The 27,472-nt window shown below is 34.4% G+C and overlaps 1 protein-coding gene across 1 annotated transcript in view; it reads left to right on the forward strand.

Annotated features, from left to right (window-relative positions):
* Window positions 1-27,472, forward strand: part of LOC118746906 (collagen alpha-1(XVIII) chain) — a gene marked incomplete at both ends in the record, with an annotated part of 818,664 nt that overhangs the window by 643,465 nt on the left and 147,727 nt on the right. Inside the window, 4 exon segments of the mRNA XM_036480887.1 lie at window positions 6,648-6,825; window positions 7,284-7,364; window positions 13,673-13,818; window positions 18,253-18,345. Of these exon segments, the coding sequence (XP_036336780.1) occupies window positions 6,648-6,825; window positions 7,284-7,364; window positions 13,673-13,818; window positions 18,253-18,345 (498 nt within the window).

A 27,472-nucleotide genomic window follows, 5' to 3' on the forward strand; every position in this document is an offset into this window, starting at 1 on the left:
GTTGTATGTTTGTAGCACTTTTACTTGTGTTTGCTACACAAGTAGTTGCTGTTTTTGTTTTCCTTTTCGCAAGCAGAGTAAAATTGTGCAGCTTGCGATAGCGCAAAGAGGTGGCGCTGCAACCTTATTACCTTAGTAACTTTTGTCTAGTGTGTATTTAACTGCAGCTTTCTAAGTTTACTATTCATCAGCTTAATGTTGGTATAAACTTGAAATGAGTGCTTAAAAGCAGGTCAAAAACTTAACTAAAACTGCATAGCTATAATTAAGGAATATGCTTGTACAGTTACTCAAACAAGTGGCAACGTGATAAGCCACGTGACCATATAAATAAAAGTTGGAATTTATAGAGAACTTCGGACTTTTTTATCTGAACTTTAATAAAATTTTTGGCCATGGAGCTTTATAGCACGAACAGTTTTAGTGCAACTCTCGACCAAGTAAAAATTAGCGTTGACTCTTTTAACTTTTTTTACTGGCGGATTTGGCACTTTTTTCCATATAATCAAGAATTTCTTATGAAATAATTCGCGGAAGACCGTTCGCAACAGTTTTTATAAAGTACACTTATTATATAAAAAAAAAACTCAAACGCCGTCTCCAAAGAAAAATTTTCAAAAAATCAACGCCATATTTTATATCCAAAAATGTCACTGTACATATTATATCACCTAAGTGGGCAAAAATCGAAAAATTCATTGTCTGCAATGTGAACGTGTTTGCTATTTTTGTAAAGGTAAATTATCCACTAAAAAGAATTAAATATAGATTTCTCTATAAAATAAATTATATGCCGCCAGGAAGCCACTAAATTTGACAAATTTTATACTAAGAATTTTAATACAATCACAGCCATGCGTAAGCTCTTCACCGAAGTAAATGTCAAAAATACATTCTTTAAAATAAAATGTTGGTTTGAAGCTTTTTATTTCCATATAGATAGTAGAAAGCTACAGGATTAAAAATTTTGGAATAAAATTAAACACAGGGGGTGTCCCTGTGGTATTCCAAAAAAAAAACAATTTTTTGAATCAAAATTTCAAAAAAATAGAAAACTTTAATGGAATGAGTAAAAAATATATAATTTTTTATTGCCTGCTCATTATTTTCACTTTTTGAAGTAATGCGTTTTTTCCTAATGCACAAAATTGTTTTTTCATTTTTTGCCAGGGCCAACAGATCACCACGATTCGTTATATTTTCAAAAATGAACTGTCAGAAGAAAGAGGTTTAAGAAGGTTTTAGCCAGCAAATTTTGCGAAGAGGGTTGCCATCTGTTTGTAAAGTCAAATTTAGTTAAACTAAAATAATAATTGTGTGAAACCAAAAGTTTACGACATTGTCAATCAGTAATTTGTTCTGACTACGTTCCTTTTAAATTTCTGGTTTATTAAATTAAGTCAGGCATGTTTTTACTCTCCACTTATATCTACCTAAATATGTCCAATTTTTTCTTTTGTCTGATACCCATATATCTCGATTACCTTATTCCCTTAATTAAAATGAATTTGAATTTGAATTTGAATTTTAAACATGTGGCAACCCTTTTACGTGTCGTTTAGAAGTAAAGCATTTTCAAAACCATTTCAATTGATGCCGATATTGTAATATCTAGTTCATTTAACTTATGAAATTAAATAGTTTTAATAAAGTTTGTAACAGATGGCAACCCATTTCAAAAAAAATCAAAACCTTATTGCACATCTATAGGTCAAGCCCAGTCATTTGACACTTTACTTTTGAAAATAGAACGAACTATATGTACATGCAAGGCCGTATTTATAAGCGGGTTGGGTTGTAGGTGTTCTGAGATTTTATTCGAAACCTATTTTCGCAATTTGGCAAACTCCAAGTTGATTTTAGACCCAGGGTTTCCTCGGAAAATTTGTCTAAAATTACAGGTAGAAAAAACAGCGACGCGCCCTAACGTAAGTCATATTTACGCAGGTGCTTAAGTACGAATATACATACATACATACCTATTCGGAAGTATCAAGATTTTATTCATTGATAACGTACTTTAAAACTATTGAATGGCATATCTTCTATACAAGCTAACCCGGCCGGAAATAAATATCGATTTTTAACAAACGCTATTCAGATTTGCTTTCTTCTGTTTGACAGGGAAAACTATCGAGGTGCTAGACACAAAGGTAACACTCGTTCTAAGCAGCCACTGTTCAGTGATTCTGGACCGCTTCCGTTTGATGAATTGTCGAATTGCCAATCAGAACTCAAATACAGTCGAATAAAATGTACGACTGGGCCTTTTCTATAATTCTAGAGATGATTTAGGTTTGGAAAACATACCTAGCGCCCTGATTATTTAACATTGCATCGAAGACGCTTGCCGTGCAAGGGCAAGTGTGGGAACTAACAGAGAAAAAAATCGTTAATAGGGTAATTCGTATTAGATTCTTGCATATTTTCTCATTGGCATTTGGCCAGATTTGCTTAGTAACGGCACATGGTTCATTGGCCAATTTAAAGAAAACAGATTTTAGTCGGTGTTTACACGAAGACAGGGGAACGCCTGCAACATTCGTAGAGTTAGCTGACCGTAGATCGATTCCCCCCTTGCAAATTCTTCTGCCACGTAGTTTTCATGTATTTCAGTGTATCCAGTTACCCATAAAAATTCAGAATTCTACGAAATATCCCAAAAACTTAAACCCAAAAAATTCTGAAAAGAAACCCAAAAGTTCAAAAAAAAAAAAACGAACAAACTGCAAATAATCAGAAAATTGCCTCAGCATCAAACAAATTACAACATGAAGAGTCCTGAATAGCCCACAAGCAACAAAATATGTTGTACGTACATACATGGCGTATGAGTAACATTATCATCACAACTGAGTAGTAGCTCATACGCCATGCACAGACGTTAGATTCCTAGCTTTTTCGTGATAAATGCTAGATCCCTAATAGATCCGCCCATTTTTGAATCTATAAAATCTTGATTTCAAATTTTTTTGCCACCATATTGTATAAGCCATTTTGAATTTTTCAAATCAGACCCTAGACTCGTAACCAGCAACCTTAAAAACATAAAAACTTGCTGTTAATTTTTCCTTTGAGCGTTGGGTTCTAAAGAGCCACACAAATTCTAAAGCAAAGTGAAATTCACCGTTATTTTGGTTGCCTCATTTAAACCGCCATTCTTTCAAAAAAACCTGCAATGCCATTTGTTTTCTATCTATCATTCACTTGTTAGTTCATTCACACCTATGTACATAAATACAATTGGTAAATTTAAATCCAAAAACCTCCAAATAATTTTCGGAAACAAGCTGAGCTTTCCCAGTTTTTGCTGTTTATTTCAATTTTCCATTACTTGAGTTGCGAAGCCTGCAAATTGGCATGCCGGCGTGTGTGTAAAATGCGGCACATATTCTTTCCTAATTGGAATAAGCTTAGACGCACAAGCAATTTGTTTGTGTAAATACTGGAAACTCTATGCGCAAATGCACTTAAATCAACTACTATTTCCCTGCTGGCCGGCAACTTGCCACGGGCATATGCATTTATGGCCCATGGAAACACTTAATAACTCGCCACAAAACAAAACAATGTAAGAGTATGTAGCAATTATTATGCACAGACAATAATAGAGCAAAAACAAGCGACAAACATGAAACTTTTGTATGAGCGTGTATGTACATACGTATGTACATTAGGGTGGTCCTCAAAAAAAAATTAATGGTACGACTTTTTTCAGTCTCACCATCTCAATCGGTAATAGCACGTTCACATATATCACATATAATTTTTGGTCCCGATTGGAGTCCATTAAGGACCCCCGCGTTGCAAAGGAGTCAACGGCCAGATGCCTCTGTGGACTAAAAAAATTAAAAATATTTTTTTTTTTCATTTAATACTCATAATCGATGCTACTAAAGTCGCGGATATCACATATAAATTTTGGTCCCGATACGAGTCGGTTAAGACATCTTAATAGGGTAATCTGAATTTTGACCCCCTGTTCGCCACGCCTTAACCATCTCCAATCAGGATCAAAATTTATATGTGATATCTTCGACTGTAGTAGCTTCGACGCAGGAGCTGAGGTTCAGGAAATCTGATGTAAAAATTTACTTCCTATATTTAAGGCCCACCCTAATGTACATACATATGTGTGTATGTGCCAACATGAAGCAGCGGCAACAGTAAATCGCACAACTTCATCAAAGAATAATAACCGCAACGAATCGCTTGGCAATTCACAGGCAATTCGCAGCAAAGTTTCAAATTACTCAACAGCAACAGCGATGTCAGAGACAATGTGGCGGGAAAAGAGCGACTACTGCGACTTTGGTTCTCTACCGCTGTTTCGTTGGTTGGTTGTTTAGTGTTGCCAACGCACTCGAATACTCAAATTGCAACATTGTGTATAGGATGTTTATGTTGTCTGTGATGAGACTGAGACTGATGATGAAATTCTTGGTGATAATAGCCAATGTTGTACACGTCCAATAGGCAACAACTACATACATACATACATACATACTTATACTCTACTTTGAAACATACTCGTAGATACATTCTTACATTCATAGGTCACAGTAGAGCCACTAACTTGGCCCATTATTATTGTCAATTAGTTTGTAACAGACAATGTTGATGGCAATTGTGTGTGTGTGAGTGTTTAAATATGTGTATATGTGCGTAACCAATTCTACACAAATATGGGCCATTTAAACGGCTGTGTATTTGTAGCAGTGAGTGCTTAAGTTTGTCTAACTGACAACCAACAATGCAGAGTCCAACTCATACTGTAAACGGAAGTATATTAAAGCAGCCAGCAAAACATTGTTCGCAACATCAACAGCAATGATTTGGTGCAAATGACATTAACATTGCGTCACTCCATAAAATAATCTTCATAAAAGTGTTTTAAGCGGACATACCAAAAAGCAGGAAAACGGCATAGACAGCCTCTCATACAAAACATGTATTTTCTTGTTTGGTCTTCACAATCAAGTATACATATCTAGTTTAGCATTAAAAAAGTGGACGTTGGCAAAAGCGCTTGGCTGAGTGTTAGCATAAAATCCAAATTTATGCTGCATAAAATTAAGCGTTACAGCTTCTTTAAGCTCGATTGTGAAGTTTAGTTTTATGATACTTAAATTAAGTTGTATTTCACTCTCGACTCACTGGCCATCATTTAAATCGTTATACTAAATAACAATAAATAAAGGATGCCAGATCGAAGGGAAATGAACTTTCTAAAGATAATTTTAGGAGTTAAAAAGTCTATATTACTTATGATCAGGGAACGGATTTTTAAGACCTAAAACCTATAAAAAATGCAAAATAAAATAAAGAAATAGGCTTGAAAAGCAGGGCCCGAGACAGTTACAACTTTTATTACAAAATCTCTCTTTAACAGTAATTTTTTGACTTTTATTTAATTACCTCTTAAATAACAGTTATTTCTGATTTTTATTTAATAAATCCAAAATATCAAATAATCTACAAATAACAGTTATTTTTGATTTTTAAATTAAATATCTTAGAAAACAGTTATTGAGGACTTTTATTTATAAAAGACATCAATCTAAATCAGTCACTGACTTTTATTTTTTGATTCATACTTATAAAAGTCATTTCTTTGGTTTGTAGTTTTCATTACATTTCATTTCAGTTACTCACTTCCCAATTAAGACAGTTCTCAAAATGGTCGTAAATGACGCCAATGCGACTAATTCGGGTTGCGGTATCATTTGATTGTGTATTCGAATATGTACCTATATTCACTAATTAAGAATAGGTGCGGGTAAATTCATTTAACTAATTCCTTTAATTCTTCCGATTCAATCTAACATACTAATCTATGCAAAATTACTTAGCTATTCACCAAATTAGCACAACACGGAGACCAGAATTTTTAGAAATTGTTTGGGTATGCAGTTAGTAAGCTTATAAAATTCTGGTAACATAAATGCAAGTTTTGAATGGCTAAAAAATCGCAGTGATGTTTAATATTTTTTTTTTTTTTTGCTGACAGCTTTTACGGTTTTTTTTTATACAAATAGCGAAATTTTGGAAAACTGGCTTTTTTTTTTTTGCAAACCGTCTTGCGCATATTCTTCCATAAGAAATTCATGTTTATATGGAAAAGAGTGCAACACAAAAAATATTAAAACTCAATGCGATTTTTTAGCTACTCAAAACTTGCACTTACTCGCACTTGGTAAAAAAGCCCGAAATTTAGATAAAAATTTTGTTAAGTTCTGTATAAAGTTTGAAAGTGTGAGTTATATGGTTTTTGTTAAGGTAAGAACCATATTTTTATAAAAAAATATCAAACAAATTTTGGCTTGAAAAATATTATAAATATTAAAAACGAATCACCATTCATCCATTTTTGACCGCCACTGTAAGTGGCCTATCACTATGTTAAATATCCTCACAGTTAAAAATGAGAGATAAGTTTCTACCCCGGTTGTAAGCCTATATTAAAAATTTGAAATTCTGGAGCAGTTTTAGATAACGAAATATGTAGTTTTAGTATAAAAGAAAAAATGTTTATGATATAACTATGTGTACAAATTAGTCTTTAAGCTTTTGAAAGAACTCATTTCAATCAGCCACATTTTATAAATTCGCTTATTTCTTCTTTCACACTTTTTTGCTCTCAACAGCCCAAAGGTGATAAAGGTGATCGTGGACAAGATGGACGTGATGGTATTCCCGGTCCACCTGGACTACCAGCAGCAGCCGGTGAAGGTGTACAATATATACCAATGCCTGGCCCACCAGGACCGCCTGGCCCTCCAGGTCAACCAGGCATGCCCGGTTTGTCGATAACCGGGCCGAAAGGTGAGCCTGGCATGGATTCGCGTAGTTTCTATGGCGATGCGTCTTACTATGGACGTCAGGGTATGTTATGATTTTTCGCGTTTTTTATTTCATTATTTGAATTATTAAAACTTTGATTGTATTCAAAACCTGTAACCAGTACTAAATCCAATGTAAAGCTTTAAATAAGTAAATTAACTTATTGCGCCTAACCAACAAGATGTAAAAATTGAAAAAGAAATATTTAGTTGGTTCAATTTAATATTAGATGCTAACTCTGTAAACTTACTTTGCTTGGAAAAATTTGTTTTCTGTTTTACTGCGTCCAATCCAATGCCAATCCAATGTCTGATTTTTGTTATACCTAACCATGTACAAATATAATCGTAATTATTTATTTCTACCTTCAATCCCATAAAAACCTAACAAATATTTTTTGAAAATGTAAACGCTTGGAATACCTTAATGGCAATACGCAGCAAGTGGACGCTCCTCTCTCGATGAAATCAAAGCTTTGCGTGAACTACAAGATTTGAGAGATCGTCCAGACAGCACTTCCGGTAAAATATTTTTAGCAGCTAAAATTTGAAACGAGCACATACGCACATACATACATACATATTTTTGAATGTATTTCAAACTTATTTATTTGGATTTTTCTTAGTTTTTTTTTCTATTTTGTATGCCTGCTTGCAATAGTTGTGTATGTACAATAAGTACTAGTACTAAATACTAACTAGGCAATGATACCAAAAATTATGTCACTACTTATGATTTGATTGAAAAAGCATCATTATTCTTTATTTATATTTAATTTAGTTAGTTATAAATTTAAGCCAACTTAGCGAATTCTCTTCCTCTGATTTTTAATTTTGCTACCACGACGTATGAGCGATATTTTATGCGTAGACTTAAAAAGCCAAAAGTTCAAGTTACATCAGTTCAAGTCATTCCTTATTTATAATTTGCTTAACATAGATATATCTACATACGTACATATGTCCTTCAAGCAATACAAAATGCGTTAATATAAAAATATCGGATGTCTTCATGAGATAAATAATAAGACGCATAAAAATAAAAGTCTTCTACACAACCACAACCAGCAGAAGCAGAAGCACGTGGGAGTTCACCTTCACTGTACAAGCAATAAGGGCAATAAAATTCAGCTAAAATTAATACAACCAATTCAAAAATGAAGAAAATAATGAAAAAACTCTTCCAATTAAATGTATGTAACACGAGATTTTTCTGATTTACGGTAATTTCAATAAAAAACTCGCTTCGAAAATTTTTCTTGCCTGCTGGGGCTCTCAGTCATTGCTGAGAGAAGCACTCAACTATATTACGCGAGTGGCTTCAATGGCCAATGATGGAAATGATGGTGGCCTTCTCTAGCCAAATTCTTAGTTGTCTCATTTCCAGGTATTTCCGAATAAAATGCTAGTCAGAGTGAGATAAATTCATTATCAGGGAACGGATTTTGAGGACCTAAAAACCTACAAAAAAAGGCAAAATAAAATAGCGAAATAGGCAGGAAAAGGCACTTGAAATAGCAACAAAGGCAAAATAAGGCACTAAAAAAGACAAAAACTGAAAAATAGCACTGGTTTATAGGACAAATATTCAACAGATGCCACTACATATCCAATTCCTATATAGAATTGCTCACTGATTCCGAAAATCGAGTTAATATTTTATTCTATGGATAAGTTTTCGAGCTATATCAGGTGTACATGGCGTATGAGTAACATTCTTTCTTGGTCATTTTTCATACTAAAAATCTCTGCGCATTTTCATATGACCACTTCTTACTTCTTTATTTATCCATCGATTTTCTTCATTATCAACTTGATTTTTTTCGAAACAGAACAGGCTTTAACACAGCCTTGAATGTACTAAACGTACGCTCGACGTGAGTTTATACAAGTGGCGCCCAATTTAAATATGGATCGTTTGAAACTTTTATATCGTCAGGTATAAGGGCTTTGTCCTCGCTATAATCATTTTTTTTTTTAAGGTACAATAGGCAAAAAAGACAACATCAAATGTGTATATATGGAATCAGGGAAAGCTAAAGTTTTAAGTAGTTAGAGTACTGGCCAATCGCTTGATTACTCTGGGTTGTCACAACAGACACGTAAACTCCTGCATCTCTACCTATTTGCCACCTCATGATACATGGCCTTGAGGATTGCAAGTAGCTCGACTTGGAATGCCAAGCCATATTCTCGAAGAGAAAAGCGTAGCTCATCCCCATTGTCTACGTTATAGACACCAGAACCTGATGCAGTGTCTATTTTGGAGCAATCTGTAAATATTCCACAATGAATAAGCCCGAACACAGTATTGGGGTTAAGCCAGCACTCACTTAGGGAACCCAATTCATACTATCTTGGGACATTGAAAACAACGTTGTGTCTATAAAAGTTTAACATCGCGCTCATCAAGCGATGGCCAAAGCGATCAAAATATTGTCCATGCAACCACATGCTCTTAGTAGCTACTATGGACTTTTTGAGGAAGGCGGGATCCTTGGGGAAGATCGGGCTATGTGGAAACGTTGTTATAAGGCTGCAGACAGAGTAGAAGCGGAAATGAAGACAAAAAACAGTGCAACCATAAAAAAGCAGTTGTACAACACACACAGTTTGAATAAACCAAAAAAATAATAATAATTAAAAAAGAAAACAATTAAAAAAGTATATAAAATTATTGTCTGCTCGTCGGTATCTTCGTTCCTTTTGACCCGCTCAGTATAGTTAATACTCGCACATAAAGTATCCTCCGCGTAATCTGCTCATTGATTCATATAAATATTTGCATAAATAAGCCTTCATTCACACATTTTTTACTCCTTCACTTACACCGTTTATAAGCTGTATATTTTACCATAGCATACCCAGCCAAAAACACGATTACCACAGAAACGAAAGTGGAAACGAGCTAGGCGATGGGAATCGCTTACCCTTTCGCTTCAGGAAGGCATTATTTTAACATGGGCATGTCATTGGCGGTAATCCCTTACCCACAGCATTACCTTCAAACGAAGGGGAACGCATGGATAAACAGAATCCAGAGAAGCGAACAAAGAATGCCTTACAGAGAAACTAGTGTAGAATGCCCAGATGAGTACACACTTATTTATATTAAATCAGAAAATGTCTTAAAAGATTAAAATTAATTAAAATTTTTATAAATAAGTTTTTATACAAACATATGTATGTATTTGGGTATTTAGATTTTACTTAAAAATCGGTATGTACATACATACATATTTAATTAAGCTTAAAATTGTACTTCCTCACTCATGTACTTCACTTCATTGACTGACTTCAACTTCGCTGCAAATTGAACAAAGCAAAACATGATTTTTATGCGAGACAAATTTCCACAGAAACTAACGGTAGAAAAAGATTTTTTGGATATTCATTCTATTTTTCAGCTGACTACGATGCAGCATTCTACTTTGCATTCCCTGAAATGAAGCAAAGAAGCGAAATAAAAAAAAAATATTGTAGGACATTCTACTTTGCATGCCCTGAAATGAAGCAAAGAAGCGAAAAAAATAAAATATTGTAGGACATTCTACTTTGCATTCCCTGAAATGAAGCAAAGAAGCGAATTAAGAAAGAAATATTATAGGACATTCTACTTTGCATTCCCCAAAATGAAACAAAGAAGCGAAATAAATAAAATATTCTACTTTGCATTACCGACAATGCCGAAAAGAAGCGAAAAAATTCCAAGGCATTACAACGCTATGCCTTCCAGAACACGTTACCACTAAAAGCGATTACCGATTTTTTGCTGAGTATGATCTCTTTTAATTCAATTAAAAAATCACAATTGATTTCCACTGAATATACACCAAACAGTTCTTTAATGCAACAATTAAAGGCATAAATAATTATCAGTGATTTCACAAACCAAAAAAAGTGGAGGAAAGTGAGAGCATCTGTATGTTTTGTTTTGCATAATTACCTACCAACGTATTTATTTATGCAAAAGTTTCCGCTCCCGCATACTCACACAGCACATAATAAATATTATAAGCGAAAATGGCCCAGTGATTTCATATATCTCCTTTGATTCTGTTCAAGACTTTTCAAATGCATAACTGCCGTCTACAAAATGCACTGCACTGCAATCGAAGAGAAGCAAAAAATATGCATTTGCTCAAGAACTAAATGCAAAAAAAAGCGAAAATTTATTGCAAGTAAATGTACAAAGTTTATTTGAATTATCCTCTTTGATTAAACTTTGCTTTTGTTATTGCCAACAACATTAGCAACATCATTATCAACATCCTTACCAGTGTTTCAGTGTACCCGCAGCGTCATCAGAATTGCAAACAGTCATCGTAAAGTCATTACATTAATGAGTAAATTACATTTGCCATATTTGCAAGCGGAACCGCTTTTCTGGCGGCAGTGGGAGCGGCGGCACAACTTTAATGCACAGCCTTGCCACGCCATCGTTGCTTCTGTGCGCCGCAGTCTTTTGCATTGCGCTCTGTTTTTGTTTTTGCCGTACGCCTTCTTCTTTCCGCATTTACTTGTTTTTCTTTTTTTTTTGCATTCAATAATAATGTTATTGTTGTTGCTGCATTTCCGCGACGTTGCACTATTACAATCACTAGAGCTACCAGCTGCTTTATGCTACTGTTTTTCGCAGCGTATTCTTTTTTCTTGGCAGCGAAAAGGAAAGGAAAGCATAGATAGGTTTTAAAGCAGATGAAAATATTTCACAAATGAGGGAACGAAAACAAATTATCATAAACTTAATTATAAATAGGTAAATATAAAAATCTTATAATCAAATTAAATTAAATATAAGTTAAACAACTACGTGACCTTCTCGCCCAGTTTCAGACTATTTTATAGTACAAAACCAATCTATACGCTTGCACCAATTAATATTAAAAGTCATTTAATTCGACGAAAATTTTTTACAAATCTAAATACGATTATAAATACGAATTCAGCACCAGTTTTCAGAAAAGCTAGCACAACCATAACGCGAGAATATTAAAATCTCTTCACAATTTTTTTTTTAATACTTTCTTTACGGTTACTTTTTTTTTGAGAACAACGATTTCAATCCCAATCCCAAAATATCAATAAAAGAATGAGTCTTGAGAATGAATCTTGAGAAATAAAACATCGAAATAAAGGCTTTTGAAATTTTCCAGGGACCGAACATAACAGTTATTGATCAAAACTGTCATTGCAAAATTCACTATGAAGGAGATGTTCTACAACTAAATGATACGTACGGAACGATTTCTTTTTTCACCGAGAATCAAATTTAAAAATAAATTTTTATTTGCAATTTTTATGCAAAATTAAAAAAATAACGATTATTTTTGACTTTTATTTTATAAATGCAAAATAACAATTATATTTGATTTTTATCTTAATAATCTGCAAATAACAGTTATTTTTGATTTTTAACTTATATGTCTTAAATAAAAGTTATCGAGGACTTTTATTTATAAAAGTCATAAATAAAAATCAGTCACTGACTTTTATTTTTTAAGTCATGCGTATAAAAGTCACGTATTATTTTTCGTTGTTAAAAGGTGTTAGAACAAAAGTTTACTACGACTTATACAAATGAATTTTAAAAGTATGATGTAAAAAATAAATAAGACATATAATTTAAAAATCAAAAATAACTGTTATTTTCAGATTACTTAGATAAAAGTCAAAAATAATTGTTATTTTGGATTTATAAAATAAAAATCAGAAATAACTGGTATTTGAGGAGTAAGTAAATAAAAGTCAAAAAATAGCTATTAAAGAGCGATTTTTTTAATAAAACTTGTAATTGTTACGTTCCCTGAAATTTTCATTCGGTGAAGTGGTTTTGCCATGCAGTCCCAAAATACCGAAAATTTTGTAGGTTTTCCTTGGAAAAACCCTATCCGGTGAAAACCGCCTCCGAATGCTGAATAGTTTTAATTAGAAGATTTTCAAGGCAGCCGCTGTGGTGTGGTGGTGAGCTATGCGCACTAGCATTCTGCAGGGCATGGGTTCAAGCTCGGTTAAACCCAACATCAAAAAATAGAAAATAAAAAATTTGTTTAATAACGGTCACCCCTCGGCAGGCAATGGCGAAACTCCGGGAGTATTTCTGCCATGAAAAAGAGTTTTAAAAAAGTTGGAGTTTATTTCGTTTAAATAATTAGGGATTTTTACTTATTTCGTAAGCGCACACTTACTCACTTCGTTTTTGTGTTTGTGAGCTGGAATTTGATATGCACTCGTTTACAATATTTTTGCTTCGCTATGCGCCGTGCTTAGCTTGCACATCGCTGTATTTTTCCAAAACTTAAATCCAAATATTAAAAAAATAAGCATGCCAGTATATTTGTCGTACAAATGCATCAATGAAAAAAGGATTATTATTTATTAACCTGGGTTTTGTATTTTTTGAGCCAAATCGTTACAAAAATGTTCCATATAATTAGTATAGATACATATATATTATACCAAGAGTAAACAAATCGTAAGCTTAAATTCTGTGTCTAAGGCTACTTTAGATACATTCATTTGTGTTGTTTTTGTCCTCCACTAGTATCGTAGATCTATGTTTCTTCTTGCTTTCTGCTTAACCAATATAATTGTGTAATTTAAAGTAATATGTCTTTCGCTTATTAAATGTTTTTATTAGTTTCTCTCTTCAACACAAAGTCATAATACAAAATTTGTATTATAAATTACTTAATTTCGTTTTAAATTTTTAATCTCTTCCATTCATTTGCCTCTCAACCTGCTGCCACTTACCGCAATTGGATATTTTGGACGCCTGCATATCGTTGATATTTAACATTCGTGTGCTTTAAAATAAAAACCATCAATAGGTCCACCCGGCCCACCCGGTCCGCCAGGACCACCCAGCCATTCACGTCATGATGATGAGGAAACGCCATATTTTTCAGCATCCTCCTGGAATATGAGAATTGTACCTGGCGCGGTGACTTTTCCGAATATCGACGAAATGACAAAGGTAAGATATGAATATAACACAATTCTGTATAATCCGGGGTTTTTTTCTACCAAAAAATCTTGTCTTCTCAGTGGGCTCTAAGAACAAATACTAACAGCCGGTTTCACCAGCAATTTAAATGTAAAATAATTATTTTATTTTCTGTAAACTACCATAAAAAATTCAAAAAATTAAAATCTTTTTTCACTTTTCACATTGATTCCGTTCAATTGGCTGCAAGAAAAGTCCAATGAGAAGGCAACATTTTTTTGTAAAAAAAAGACGCCATAAAAAGCTGTGCTCCATTAGTAGGCCATAAAATTTGTTTCTAGTTAGCGGCTCAAACTCATAAAAAATTTATTTTTCATTTTTTTTTAATTTTTCATGTTTTATTTGACCAAGTTCCTACTACTTAATTGACTATTTTTGGTTTAAGAAACTCCATCACTAATACAGTGATAGATTAATTTAGTCCCCAACCGCCTACCTACCATAGGCCATGTATGTCATCAAAGTTGATTAGGGTTAGGTTAGATAAACAGGCAGCCTCCTTATATGGAGTCACACTTGGACTCGACTAAGCTGTCCATTGTGATGCCCTTAGAGAGTAGGGGGAAAAAGGACGCAGGGAGACGGGAAAAAGAGTGGGTGGGTAGGGGAAAGTGGGGGAGTTTAGGGAGAATGACGACTTTTTGTAGGAAAAACGCTTCGTGCTCGCGACGAAGCTCTGCAGTCGACTAATCGTCATTCCCGATAGCTCATAGGGAGTATAAAAAAGTGCTTACCAAGGTGCCTAAACCTTAGGCTTGCAAAGGCACGGCACCGAACAGCATGTATTGAGATGATTCCACCTCATCGTCCTTTATTCAGCTGGTGCAGTAAGGGTTATCAGTGACATTCAGCCTTACGGCATGATTTCGAATCACACAGTGACCAGTAAGAGCTCCCCAGACCGGCTCCGGTTTACCCGTGGCCAGAAGGATTTTGTCACCTTGCATGCCAGGGTCTTCGCCCAGCGCTCGCTGAGCTGGCTAAACGCCCATCTGCCCAGAAGCTAACCACACGAGGTCAGGGGAGCCCCAGACCTTCCCTATCTGGAAGTAATTCCTTGAGGGTCCCCTCATCCCCCTAGAGAGTGTACGTCATTCTCTACTGTTCATTAGCAGTAGAGAACAAGGCGGCGAATTCATATATGAATTCACTTTGGTAGAGAATTGTTACTGAAACGAGCTACAAGAGCCTATTCTGTGGCCGCTTTCAATTCTTCTCCAGAATCGGAAACGGACCATATTCATCCAAAGGAAGTTCTACGAAAAGCAGCGCACTGTTAACGACCCACCAGTGTCGGCGAAGGTCCGCCTTTATCAGCTCAGAAAAAACGGAGAATGATGTGAAATCTGCAAAGTAACTCAAGGTGGTACAGACCTCATGCATAATCGATAGAAACGCTCTTGTCAATGTGCCTTGCTGTCTCAATGGCTCATTGGGCAAGAATTGTGGCTCTTGCAAAAACTAGAACTCCCGCCGAGGGTCATAGCGTAGTTGTCATCGTTTGGGCAAAATAAAATTCCAATCGTGTATTAAATACTCAAACTCAGTGGCGGAGGAACGCGGCTGGAGTAAGGATGCCCCATGGTGCCACGACTTCCTTTTCAAGAATCGATCATGGTAACACTTCCCTACTATGACATCGCTCATTCCTGCAAGTCAAACAATACATCTTTAGTGGTACTTAATCAACACCTTGGCGCACCTCCGAATATAAAATGCATATATCGGTAGCTTAGAGTGAAAAGTGGCTAAGACCCCATTTAAAAATTTTGCAGGAGAGGAAAAAAACTCTTATAGCCATTTTCTTCGAGTATTTCGCAAAACTCTGAAAACAATATTTTGCCTGTTTAAAGCAAAGCAAAACACCAAACGTATCAGAAGGATTCGATCTTTATTAAAATATTTCGTGCAATTTTGGTCTTATCGGATTTTTGGTGCTTCTTTTGAACTGAGCAAATCTTTCTTTCACTGAATATTGAAAATTTGAATTTAATATTGAAATTCAGAAACCATGTATTTTTAATTTTTTTAGCATCCTGTATCAAAATATGAGTTTTTATAAAAAGTGGACTTAGCCACTTTTCTCTCTAAGCCAACGAAATGACAATTTCTCAATACCTAAATAGAATATTTTTTTAATAAAAATTTTAGTTGCTTGTGATATCACTACTATAACAAGAAGTGTTGTGTTCCAGTCCTAGTCTTGCAGCATGGATTCACATGGCCCAGTGGCCTGTGTAAACGTCAGTTAGTCGAGATAGATGCCTCCTGTTTAGTTTGATAAGAAAAGCAGTGCGTTTTGCGCAGTAGGTGGGCCACAGACTCCTCCAGACCCTACAGGATTGTAGGTTTTTCCACCGACTGTTAGCCACATTTTTCCAGTGCTAAGAGATGCGGCTCTTGATATAGCTCAGAGGCACAAGTACCTCATCTGCCTCTGAGATATGCAGAGCCGACCCATTCCTGGCCAGCTTGTCAACCATCTCGTTTCCGTGAATTCTGCTATGCCCCGACGGTTAGTGCTACGACGTGCCTGTCGGCTAAAACCATAACGTTGTCCCTGTACTGCTCTATTATGCTGGAGATGAGGCTTACAGAGTCAAGTGCCTTGATCGCCGCCTGACTATCTGAGAAAATAGTAATGCTGGTTCTCGCTAGCTTTGAGGCTAAAGATATTTTGCACGCCTCGTTTATGGCAAAGACCTCTGCCGGAAAAACACTGGCCGCATTTGGTAATCGAATTGGTAATTCGATTTGGAGCTCGGATGGAAAAATTCCCGCCCCTTTGCCACAGTGCATTTTTGAACCGTCTGTAAAAATTGATATTTCGAACCGTTCAGTAAAAATTGGATCTTTCCACTCCTTTCTTGATAGAAAAATCGTGCCAAAGTTTTTCCTGAAGAGAAGCGAAGGACAAATGTAGTCAGTTTTTTCGCGAATGCTTGGGTCGTTGAAATAATATAGGACACGTCCATGCCCGTACGTACTTTTTTTCCACAATCCAAGTTCCCTCAACTTTCCTTTCCTTTCTATGTTACGCTGTTCTACGCTGGCGCCCAACTTAGCGTTTACAATCCTTGTACGAAGCATGGTAGAGATCCAGTTTTTACCAGGACGTTCTCAGTCTCCAGGTTTCTGAGTGACTACTCTATCGCGTCCAGGCTAAAGTTTTTGAATGCCACTTCTATGTCCAGAAAGGCCACCAACGTCCGGACCCGGAGATTTGTGTGGAGAGAAGCTGTTAATTGCCCATGCAATCTTCGTAATAATTTCGTTAACGACATTAATGGATGGTTCCGCTAGGTTGCTATATAACCCTGAGACCTGAATTGGGTCACAGCCTGGAAAATGGGTACGAAAAAGGAGCTCTAATGTCTCCTTAGAACTATTGGTCCATCCTCCATCTTTTTTTGGCAGATTCTTTCGTTGATTCTATAGAGGAGCAGAAATCCCTCCAAGATTCCTGTTTTGCCTTGTGAATTGCCTTTTTGCAAATTCTCAAGCTATCTTTATAGGTCTGCCAGTTGCTCGTGGAATAGCTTAAGTTGAAAGCTTTCCTAAGGTCCGAGGATGATATTTTTTCCGCTCGAAGCTTACAGGGCAGGAGACTTTAAAGGCCGATTCCATAGCATTTACGAATTTGTTGCACTTGATTTCTATATCTTCCAAGGTTATTGATTTACTATAGTAATGTTCCCCAATCTCATTCCCTTATAGGATAATATTTTACGAAACGAAAAATGACACAACGCCAAAACCTGTTTGTCTCTAAACTAAAGTCGACTGCTTTGGATATCTATAGGTTTTCTCCAAGCATATTGAGAAATTAAATTTAAATCAAGGATAATAATCAAAATTCCTCGATTTTGAAAGAAAATAGCAATTAGCAAAGTTTTTTCTACTACTAAAGATATATGTATTTATGTACTTACATTCATATTCGCAAATTAAAAATCACCATATACGACATACATTTCTACTGGCTTTGAGTCTTATATTTTTCATCTACAATCGAAAATTAAAGAATTTCGCAATTGTGCCAGTTTGTCTCATTTTTGACTGCGAAAGTACAAAAGGCATCAAATATATATTAGCTCTTTAAAAGCGCACAAGAAAAAACATGCACTCATTAGAGCGAACTAGTTTTTTATTAACTAACAGTTTCCATTTACATATTTTTGGAACTATCAGTCTGTGTAATTAAAACGTGCCTATGATTGTAAATTATTTTTATGCTTGCCTGCGTGTTCATTACTTATCCGAGCGACAGATGTACCGAGTACCTACTTCCATATGTAGAAAAAATCAACAAACGCATATGTATGCTCTATATTTAACATATGCACCTACATACATATATGCCCACAAATAAAATATTTTATTCTTCTTTTTTCGTCACTTTAGAAATCAGCCATGAATCCACCAGGCACATTGGCTTACATCACGGAAGAGGAAGCGCTGCTGGTGCGCGTCAACAAGGGTTGGCAATATATTGCGGTAAGTGTGCGTGTTGGCATATTACATACATACCTTTCAGCATTTGTGTATATTTTTTTTTTTTTTTTGTTTTTTTTTGCCAAAGTGGCGGTACCTTAATAGCTAGCTACAAATAAACCAGTGGGAAAAAAGTATTTTACCAGAAATTGTAGACAAAAACTTTTACGTAGAAATAAGAGAAGTGTGCCACAAAAAAAAATAAAATAAAACAACAATACATATGTATGTGACACAGTTACACATTTATGCCATTTCGGCGTCTATGTTATGAAATAATTTTTTTGTTTGCCGTTTTTTTAGTACAAAAAGTTTGGTTATTATGAGTTTTTTTTTGCTGACATTTATGCTGGAAACACCTGCTTGAATTTTTTCTTTCTCCCCATTAATAGAGTACTACACGCAATTAAATGTAATACAATTTTTTGCTAAAGAAAAACATTGACAATTTACCAAAATTAGCTTTATATGCATTTCAGCATATTTTATTGTAAGCGCATGGACCTAAATGTGCTTTAGTGAGTGATTTTTTTTTCATTCGAGAATTTTTAATTTGATAGAAATTCTTGCTCATGCAAATGAGACAATATTAAAATTTATTTAAAGTAATAATACATAACCCTATAACGCCCGTTTCTAATATAGCATGCAAATATTTTGTGAATACGCGTTTTCAAACAAATTTTAACCTCCGAGTCAGTACAATCGATCATTTATCTGTAACGTGAGAAAACTTAAATGAGTAGCCTATTAAGAAATAACTGCTCCAAAGTTCACCTTACTTTTATTTAAACAAATCTAACTTCAACCCAAAAATAAGTAAAGACATCTGTTAGAAAACAAGAAAACTTGATAATGCAGCTTTTGCCAAAAAAAGTTTTTTCTTTTAAGTTCTGTTTTCAGCTCTCAACAAAACAAATAAAAAAATACATACAAAATGACGCACAAGAAATGGAAAAGAAATTTTCTTCTTAAATCAGTTTGCAGCTTTCAAGCAAAAAATGCTCGTACATACATTTATTTCTTCAAGAAATTTTACAGCCAAAGCAAAGTGCCTTTTCAAGCTACAGAAATAATGAAAAATATTTCTTGTGATTTTTCTGGAGAGCTGGATTATAAGCTTTAAAATGTACTTCTTTATCACAACGTGAAACGAAAGTGATAAAAAAAAGTAAGTGCGCCGGAGAAGTGAAACTTACGTTACATATCTAATTTTTCTCATAACTAATATGCACACATACATACATGTGTACATCTGCTTTTGCTTACGTTATATTTTTTGTCTTTTTTTTATCTAGATCCCTACCTCTACCCCTGTTCGTTCTAATAACATTTATGTTACTTTGTTTTCCTTTATCTTCATTTTTATCTTTATGCTCTATCGATAACAAAATCGATTGTAACATCCAACAAAATATCGATAACAAAACCGACAAAAATATTGATAACAAAATCGATGAAAAATTCTATAAAAATTTCGATAGCAAAACCGATAATAACATAGGTAGCAAAATCGATTAGAAAACCGATAAGAATATCGATAACAAAATCGACAAATAATCGATAATAAAAATCGCTAAAATTATCAATAACAAAATCAATAACAAAATCGATAACAAAATCGATTAAAATATTGATAAATAAACCAATAAAAATACCGATAACAAAATCGATAAAAAATTCATAATAATCGATAACAATATCGATAACAAACCCAATAACAATATCGATAAAACATATCGTTAAAAATATCGATTACAAAACCGGTAACAAAATCGACAAAAGTATCGATAACAAAATCTATAAAAATATCGATTATTAAATCGATATTTTCCGAAAACACGAAACCAAAATCGATAACAAAACGATAAAAATACCGATAATAAAATCAATAAAAATATCGATAACAAAACCGATAAAAATATCGTTTATTATATCGGTAAGTCCTAAGAAACCCGAAAGTCTCAAAAATCCCAAAATAGTACCTAGATTGAGTCTTTGTGTCTCCATCTATATCCTTTTTTCTATAATTACCTTTATTTTAATCTTTCTTCCTCTATATTTATGCTTCGGCGTGGTCTTTCTGGTCGAGGGTGAACCGGGGTCACTTACAACACTTTGATGGTCGCAAGATGTAAAATACTATAAAACAAAGCAAAAATTGCCGGTAGAGAGATAAAGACAGAAGTATATTTAATAATGGTCAAAAAACAAAGAGTCAGTCAGGGTCAGAACTCTTTAATCTACAACTCGTTTTAGCACTTATTTATAACATTACTGAAGGCATCATTAGTATTATTTCAGTTGATATCAGGTGAGTGGCAGATGGAGAACTGAAGGTGGTCTCAGCTTATGAGTTGAAGTTTAGATAATTAAGTGAGTTATTAGCGCAAAAGTACGCGAAATGGAATGCTCGGTGAAGAAGAAATTTATTTTGGTTAATTGAAACCCTTAATATAACACTTGATTCTTGCGCAATGGAGATATATTATGGGCCATGGGTGTACTAGGTTAGGTTAGAATCAAGTGACAATTGGTGTTCCTACCAGCTGCATTTAGATCGTTTAAAAATACAGTACCCATACATATGGAGGTAGTTCTCCCATTTAATAAAAATCCAAGATTTACTCCTTAAAGGTAACGGAATGAATCTGCCACTGCAGCACTATGTTTTACGCATATCTGTTGTACCTCGTCCTCCACTCTTTTGGGAGTGCTGGCGCATTTAGCGTGAAAAGGACTACATCCTGTTAAATGCGCCGGGCCAGGATGGTTGCTCTTCTTGTCACTAATCCGGGGCTCATATTTTATAAAGTTTTCTTTTGTCCACCAGTTTATAGATCATATAAATCCCTGTTATCGCATAAACCATAACAAAATCTAAACAGAATTTAGTCAGCGTCCCTTTTCAAATTTTTTTTCGACACTTTTGCACTTTCTTTAAACCATCGGTACTACCGATTCGGTAGTCAATACGATAGTCTGAAACCATCGATAGTGTGCCGACAATGCTATCGATTGTTTCCGACCTCTAGATAGGAATCTAGGAAAATATACCTTCAAGTGAGCGATTCAAGAATTTGCTTGCTTTTTGGTTTCAAAAACTAAAAATAGTTTTAATTGCGTATAGAAATCATTAAAATTTCAACTAAAATGCCGAAATCAATAACAGGAAATATTTGTGTTAAAAAATAACATCCGAAAAATCAAAAACCTTAAAAAACACCAATAAGCATCTCAGCGCATCCTTATACCTAAACACATATACACACACGCACACACACACACACGTACTTGAAACTAATGGCAGAGGAAATGACAACAATTTAACGAAAGCATATTAAATAAAAATTGCTCCCGAAGGCAGCATTACTTTATTGACAATTCAGATGATTTCGACAAGACAAGAACGGCAAAGGCAGCAACATACATACATACACACACTAAAAACAAACATACAAGCAAATAGAAAGCAGCGTTCAAATGACTGTAAAACGGAAATTCACAACGGAAAAAAAACGTTTTTAGGCCCCCGAACACACACACACACACACACAAGTTGCTTCGCCCCCATCTTGATATAACCCGGCAATCGATTGAATTTTCTAGTAACACACGCTTGTTGAGTTGCTGTATCGATAAAATGAACAACATAGCGCTGCTGGCGACAATAATAAGAACAACAGCAACAACAACAACACTCAAAGGCTACATAGTACAATAAGCAAAGATTGCCTCGACATAACGACTGCTGTGATTGCTTGAAGATTTTTATTTGCTTATCGACTACACTTGACGAAGTCAACAACACAGGCGACTACTACGACTTGAATGCTCCTTTACAGTTTATACGTATGTACGTGCCTACAGCTTAACGCGCTGCAAAGGAAAAAAACAAACAACAAAAAACAAATTCAATAAAAAATAACTAAGGGAAAAATTGCTAAGAACCTTTTACGCTTCATTCGTGTTTGCGAGAATTTAAATTGATAAACATTGTAGTTTGTTTGCCGGCACATTTTGGGCAACAAACAAATTTGACTGCGCAAAGCAGTGAAATAAAATTTGAAAAACTACATACACAAAAATAAAGCGCTTGACTTAAAAGTGATGGGAAATTCGAAATTTTATTTAGTAGCAGTGCATACAATTTCTTTTATTTGTAGCAAATGAAAATAGCAAATCTTACGAAAAAAAAAATGGTGCCTTAATCGCTAAGCCTGCTGCGTCCTTCGCTTTACTTATGTGAGCATGAAAACTTTGTATTTTCAATCATCTCGCCTTTTTATCCTTGACAGCAATCACTTGAAATCTCAGCAATCGGCCCGTTTGACGGGTATTTGCTCGTTTCAGCTTAACTTGACTATTGCCGATTGCACACTAAAATTGACATTTGTTACTTAAGTGTCAATGTTGCTGATGTCCTTGTATTCGACAAATACCACTTCGACACAGTTTTCAAATTTCCTTCTTTTTTCTTTTAGTTTTGGATTTTGTCGCCTTTTCAATGAGTTCGCAAATATGTGGTGTACATAGCTAGCAATGCTAGCAACACTTTGTGTGTACTTACTTGCAATGCCTTGAATGGAAAGCGTTTGCGTGTTAGTTTAAGTAATCTTCCTATCAAGGTTCGTAAATTTTGATACAAACAAAAAACTACAGCAACTACATAAATAAAAATCAATCAATTTCAGTTCAAGCCTTGCAGTTGTAAAAGCAATAATATTTACCTTACAGCGATAAATTATCAATTGTTAAAAATAACTAACTTATAATTAGCTTTTTCGCAGGATTTCGATAAATACCTCACTTTTAATTAGCTATGACAAAACTAACTTAGCAGTTTGTTTTCTTTACAAGTTTCTTTTACAACTTTTATTAAAAAAATCGCTCTTTAACAATTATTGTTTGACTTTTATTTAATTACTCCTTAAATGACCGTTATTTCTGACATTTATTTTATAATTCCATAATAACAATTATTTTTTAGTTTAATTTAAATAATCTGCAACTAATAGTTATTTTTGATTTTAAAATTATATGTCTTAGGCAACAGTTATCGAAGACTTTTATTTATAAAAGTCATAAATATAAATCAGTCACTGACCTTTATTTCTTAAATCATACTTATAAAAGTAATTTGTATTGGTCGTAGTAAATTATTGTTTCCCAGCAACTGCGAAAAATGCTAATGACTTTTATATGAATAATTTAAAAAATAAAAGTCAGTGATAGATTTATGTTGATTATTTTTAAAAGCAAAAGTCACTGAATGATTTTTGGTGAATGATCTGATGAGGAAATTTGGTGATTTCCGAAATAGCCATCACTTCTACCATTTTTTTTTTCAATAAATAAAAATTATTGTTGCTTGTCCACAATAGTTTTTCATGTAAAAACGGCCTCGAGCACAATAAAAATTGTTGAATAGATATAATTGTTATAAAGGCCATAAAATAATGAAAACAGGTATTGAAGTCAGCGGGGTTAGATGGTACCTTTCCAGCGCCCTCGAAAAATGGAGGACTATTTTGATACTAAGGCTTATAAATGGAGAATGGCAAGGGTTATGTTTGTTCTAAAACTGGGTAAAGGCAATTACTTTCACTTCAAAGTTTACCGGCATATTAGCTCCACGTTCGGAAGGCTACTTGGTGCACATAATCCTATTAAGGTAGGCGCTTCATTGGGCCTAATATCAATAAATCACAGGCTTATACGAATAATAAGTGCACAGCGACAGCTCTTCGTAGTATAGTGTATGCATTACAGGGTGAATACCATCGGTATCTCTTTTATATATTGGGAGTCTCCAATATTGTAGTATCTATGGATGCCTTGTTGTAGGGTCTTGACTTCAATAAGTCGGTTCTGCTATACATAACCACTTCGAAAAACTTTCAAATTATCGGCCAGTGTTGGCGGAGTGGGGTAGTGTTATCTACCTAGAAGATAAGCTCGTTGGTAACCTCAAAATTATTGGAATATAGCGGGGCAAAGGATCAAAAATTAACTTAGACTTGCAAAGCAGAGTAAGTACCAGGGTTAGGATTTGAAATCTATGCCTCTATACTCACTTTTGACAAAAATAAGGACCTGTTGTTGATTACGTGAGGAATCTACTAAAATCTCAGTAAAACACGAAACAAATTTTACACTATTGAAACCGAAGAATTTTTTGTCTTTTTTATTAAAAAAATGTATCTAACTGGCAAATAATTCCATAATAGAACTGTATTCTGCCAACTCAATCTTTCTTATCTTCATCCCACGCACGCCACGTCGTATGAGTAACATTCGCACTACTAAACAAAATTCTGCGCTTAGTAGCCTAAAAACAAAAATCGAAACATCAAAATCCCACCCACGCTAACCAACTGTTAGATTGTTTTTTTTCGTGACTTTCTGAATGGCAGTGTGACGCACAGCCTTAGCGCATTTCTGGTTGGTTCGCTGACTCCATGAATGGCTGAATGACTGACTGGCGGAGCTGCTGCTGTCCCAGGCTTTTGAGTGACAACCCGCAAGTATCCGTGCATAAGAATCACACAATGCAGATTTTTGTTTACTATTTTTTGACTAGCATTCTATGTACATATGTATGTATTTCCATGTCACATGCTTTTTAGCCTTTCGTAAGAGTACATTTTTTTTTTCTTTTCGTCACTGCTGTCTACGTTCTGTTTCACATGGCTTACGATTCCGCATTCGATTTCCGGTTTGCTGATTTATCAAATCGTTGAGTCGTCAACGCATCGTCAGTTGCGGTAGAGCTACGCAGTAAGACGCAAACGCATTGGTTTTAACTTGTTACTCTTTGCTACACGATATTCCTTATTTGTCACAGATACAGATACAAACGTTCTAGTCATAAAATCCTTGGCTATAGGGCTTTCATATCTATAAACTCATTCGGTACGCTCCCTTTTACAAATCTACCCTCATTCGCTTATTGAAAGCAATGCTTCCTGTTCAACATACATACAAACATACATGCACTACATTAGTTCCAGTTTTGCTTCTGTAGTGGGAAATAAGAAGAGCAAACTGTTTACTTGATCTCCTTATGGCTATGCCAAAATAAAGTTCACATCGATTTTCTTGCTAAATTTGTACGCTCGTGCGTGTCTTTTTTTGTGTTTTTTTTTTTTTTTGAAGGCACCTTATGTGTGTGGTTGAGTATCCATACTTGTGCTCATATCAAGGAAACTACAGCGGAAATTATTTTAAACGCTGCAATTTTATACTTCATTTGTTTCATATTTGTCAGATCTTTCTAAATTCCTTTTTGCCTCGCTGTTGCTTTTTCTTTTCAAGTAAGTAACAACACTGGTGTCTTCCTCAGGGCGATAGTAATTGAAAATGATAAAGATTTTCATTTTCCGAAGAATAAATGTAGAGGGAAAATTCCTGGCAAACGCACTTTCATCTTATTTAACAAATTTTCATTCTATAGGTTTTTAATTCGAATTAGTTCCTTCAAGCGTTGCATAGTATCTTATCTGCTAAGCTGCAACACAGAGGTTTAATCTATATATGTGCATGTGTATGTGCGTTGGTAAAATTTTTAAATTAGAAAAATCTTGTAGTAAGATGGATTTTTAAAATAAATTTGAATTCAGCTTGTGTGCAAACGTTTAAATATTTTATGATACGCTGGGTTACATAGGTCATATTTATATATATACATATATATTCTAATGAATATTATAACTGTTCTCCAGACAAACAATCGACATCCTAACGTGCGATTCAAGAATCCTTAAACAAATTTTGATAAAAAAAGAATACGTGCCTTTGCCCCCTACATTTTAGGATAATACTACTCTGACTCGTTTTCACGGCAGTGGGGCGTAGATAAAGGATATGTACCCTTTTTTACCTTGTTAAAAGCAAATTGAGTGAATTCTCCACAGAGTATACAGAATAGAATTAGTCCTTGGTCGACAACTTACACAACCTGGTTGTATACTTGATACTTTCCACGGGCTCTCTAGTGCTGTGTTTTTTTCTTATTTGAACATAGTTACAGTGGGGAGCAGGGTTGAGTACATGATGATTTTTGTTAAATTTTTGCAACGTTTTTTAAGTTAAATTTTTTTTTTTTTCAAATAAAAATGGCTTTAACCGAAACCATATAAATTAAACGTTCAAACTTTATACAGAGCTTTCAGACCAAACAAATTTTCATTAAAATTTTGAGCTTTTTAATCTGATTTTTTAGAATTTTCTTGAATATGAAGTTTTGTCAGTTGAATAATTTTAGTACAATAAAGAGCAAGTTTTGAGCAGCTGCGAAATCGCGTTGGTTTTTGAGAATTTCTTTTGTTGGCGGCGTTTTACACTTTTTTGAATACAAACATGAATTTTTTATAGAAAAAAATGCACAATACCGTTTGCTAAGAAAATTAAAACCAATCAACGATTTTATAAATTGCACTTGCAAAAGCCATCAGCAAAAAAAAAAATATTTAAAATTAGCGCGATTTGCAGCTGCTTAAAATTTGCACTTCGTTATACTTAAATAACACGATTTAAACAACTGCGTACTCGAAATAATTCTAAGAAAAAAGATTAAAAAGCTCAAAATTTAAAAAAGACTTTGTTAAATTTTTCTTAGCTCTGCAAAAAGTTTGAAAGTTTGACTTTTATGGTTTTAGTTAAAGCATGAACAATACTTTTATAGGAATATAACATAAAAATTTTAGCTTTAAAAATCTTGCGAATATTTAACAAAAATCACCGTGTACTCATCACTGCTCCCTTCTTTACATACATACATCTATATTAAGCAGCTAAGCAATTCAAAAATGGCAATAAATATTACATGTTGCCATATTTCATGACTGATCTTTTTCGACTCTTATTAACGAAGACAAAACTAAGAAATTATTTAAAAGCTGTGTTATTGGGCGTTGGTAAATACTGGAGAAACACGAAATAATTACGCACTAAAGGAAAACGAAAGCTCATTTATAAAAGCACACCTTAAATGAAAGCTCCATTTTCTTAAACAAAAATTTATAAAAAAACAAGTATGAAAGTCTAAGTTCGGGCGGAGCCGAACATTAAATACCCGGCGCAAGTATTAAATATATGTTTTTTCACCTTTCCGAAACCTTGCGCTAGA

Source organism: Rhagoletis pomonella, unplaced genomic scaffold (genome assembly GCF_013731165.1).
Source record: "Rhagoletis pomonella isolate Grant_MI unplaced genomic scaffold, Rhpom_1.0 Rhpom_scaffold_00011, whole genome shotgun sequence".
Lineage (NCBI taxonomy): Eukaryota > Metazoa > Arthropoda > Insecta > Diptera > Tephritidae > Rhagoletis > Rhagoletis pomonella.